The following is a 2,025-nucleotide window of genomic DNA, read 5'->3' as shown; positions in this document are numbered from 1 at the left end:
GTTGGAGATCAAACTCACCTCCGCTATCAAGTCCGTTAACACATGCCCATGTGTCTCCGCCGCCCAAAATCACTGCATCTGATATTGCGGCATCATTTAAGCAGGGATATGGTTTCAGTAGAGTCGAAACCTCGCCGGAAAAGACGTTCGACCAGACACAAGAGGACAGATGTCGCAACAAGTTCGGGCTGGCCAACCAGCCAACACCTAACTCGAGCCGACTGCACTCCCATGCAGCATGGCTCGTGCAGCCTGCAAACAAAGGGAATCATAAGCTATAGTAACGCGCCATCAGAAACGTTGTTGACTGATGATCTCTTTGAGTTAACCTTGATACCGGGGAATGGAGGAGCGATGTTTGAGTGGTGTCCTGTGGGGAGCTGTGGTGTCCCATGCGTCTCACCTGCGTTGAACCTAACTCATTCAAAGGACTCACGATCAGCGCCACCGGCCATTCGGGCACCACCCCAGCACCATCAAGACGCTCGGATTTGAGAGCTTCGAGAAGAGGTACGACAGCAACGAGTAGAGCAGTCTTGCCGCCGCCGGTTGGGCCCACCACGACCTGAGATATACCAGTCAGAGTTCTTGCCCAGCTGGCGACCTGATATTCGCGTGGGCCATTGCACCAGTCGGAGGACTTGCACGAGATGATCCTTTTCACGTCGTCTTTGGGTTTCTCTGAGATCCAGGAAGGAATACTTGATATTATAGCGTAGTTCGACATAAGCTAGCAGCTGGAGCGAGGGAATTTAGATATTTTCGTACAAGGCTACGGGTTGGCCAATACTGTACTTTTTCTACCGTTTGCTCGTCCCATGTCTCATGGAACGGGCAAACGAACATTTTTGGCGGGACTGCCCCACATCTACAGCCACTTACGAACAACAAAGCGGGACATTCGGGAAAATAGGGCGAAAAATGAAGATAAATTCGAAACAATTCCTCTGGGGCAGTCCTGACTATCCTAATGACATAAGAACTCGTCATACCGCTTGTTAGACATGTATGAGAGCCGCATTGATACCGGAGTCATCGGCCATCCCAGGACCAGCCTTTGATTCATACGTAGCATCAGGGTGGAGGATCTGGGCCATGAGGTCACCAGGCTAGATCTACGAGTCGTCAAAATACTCTGCGAGCCTCAACTTAGTCGTAATGTTAGATGATCACGGAGAAACAACAAGCCAAGAGGTAACATACCTTGTCTCTGCTACATTGAGCAACATGATGGACATGTTGACGTAACTGAGAGTCAGTAGCGCAACATTGGGAGCTACCCAAGCCAGAGATAGGAGCTGGAATGTCAATTCATTTAGCAAGCTGAGGGGCTTAACATGATTTCAAGCATTCAGCTGTGCTGATGACCCGAACGTATCCAAGTCGCACCTCGTGATTCAAAGATTGGATGGAATGAAGAGATGAACGACCAGTTCCGAGGCTGATGTGTCCCTGGATGGAGTAGGCAAATTCGCCCCTGACGAACATATGTCCCATGCCGAGCTGCGAACATATATATATATATATATCAGCTCGCCTTGTTCTCTTACCAGTACCATCCCCCCGTGGGAACTTTTTATCCTCCCTCTCCTCCACTAAATTATGCGACATCTATCACCATCGGTTTAGGGATGTCATCACCACTCCACCCCGTTTCACTTTCTGAGGGACGACAACAAGGCGATATACCCATCGGGTGTTGATCACCCACCATCCACCATGCAACAACACTGTCGGCGACATCAGTCCCGCCCACCTCAAATTGCTTCAAGCTGGCGCTCAGTGCTCGAGCCCCCTGTTTGCTCTCCCATCTTTGCCCGCAAGGGACATAGGACCCCCGACCCCCGTACGTCACTCATTTGGTACCTCCACGTTGATGGCCTCTTCGGGGTCATCGGCCTCCTATGGGGTGGGAACCAGGTTTGTTGGGTTCCGGCCCACTGTCAAAGGTAGTTGTGAGGAGATGTGGAATAGGGACCCGGTATTGTTTGCAGCACTCTTTTCTATGGCCATTTTACCTCACCG

At 50.9% G+C, this 2,025-nt stretch overlaps 1 protein-coding gene across 1 annotated transcript; it reads right to left on the bottom strand.

The window, feature by feature from the left end:
- Window positions 1-207: 207 nt before the first annotated feature.
- Window positions 208-727, bottom strand: CONPUDRAFT_160656 (uncharacterized protein; the record flags this gene model as incomplete). Its single annotated transcript, XM_007777797.1, has 3 exons — window positions 208-252; window positions 330-380; window positions 437-727. 3 exons carry the CDS (start codon window positions 725-727, stop codon window positions 208-210), a joined length of 387 nt encoding a protein of 128 aa, XP_007775987.1.
- Between the last annotated feature and the right edge of the window lie 1,298 nt (window positions 728-2,025).

The sequence above is a fragment of the Coniophora puteana genome (assembly GCF_000271625.1).
Source record: "Coniophora puteana RWD-64-598 SS2 unplaced genomic scaffold CONPUscaffold_70, whole genome shotgun sequence".
Classification (NCBI taxonomy): domain Eukaryota; kingdom Fungi; phylum Basidiomycota; class Agaricomycetes; order Boletales; family Coniophoraceae; genus Coniophora; species Coniophora puteana.
Note: the sequence above shows the minus strand (reverse complement) of the source record. Positions and strands in the feature narration are given on the sequence as shown.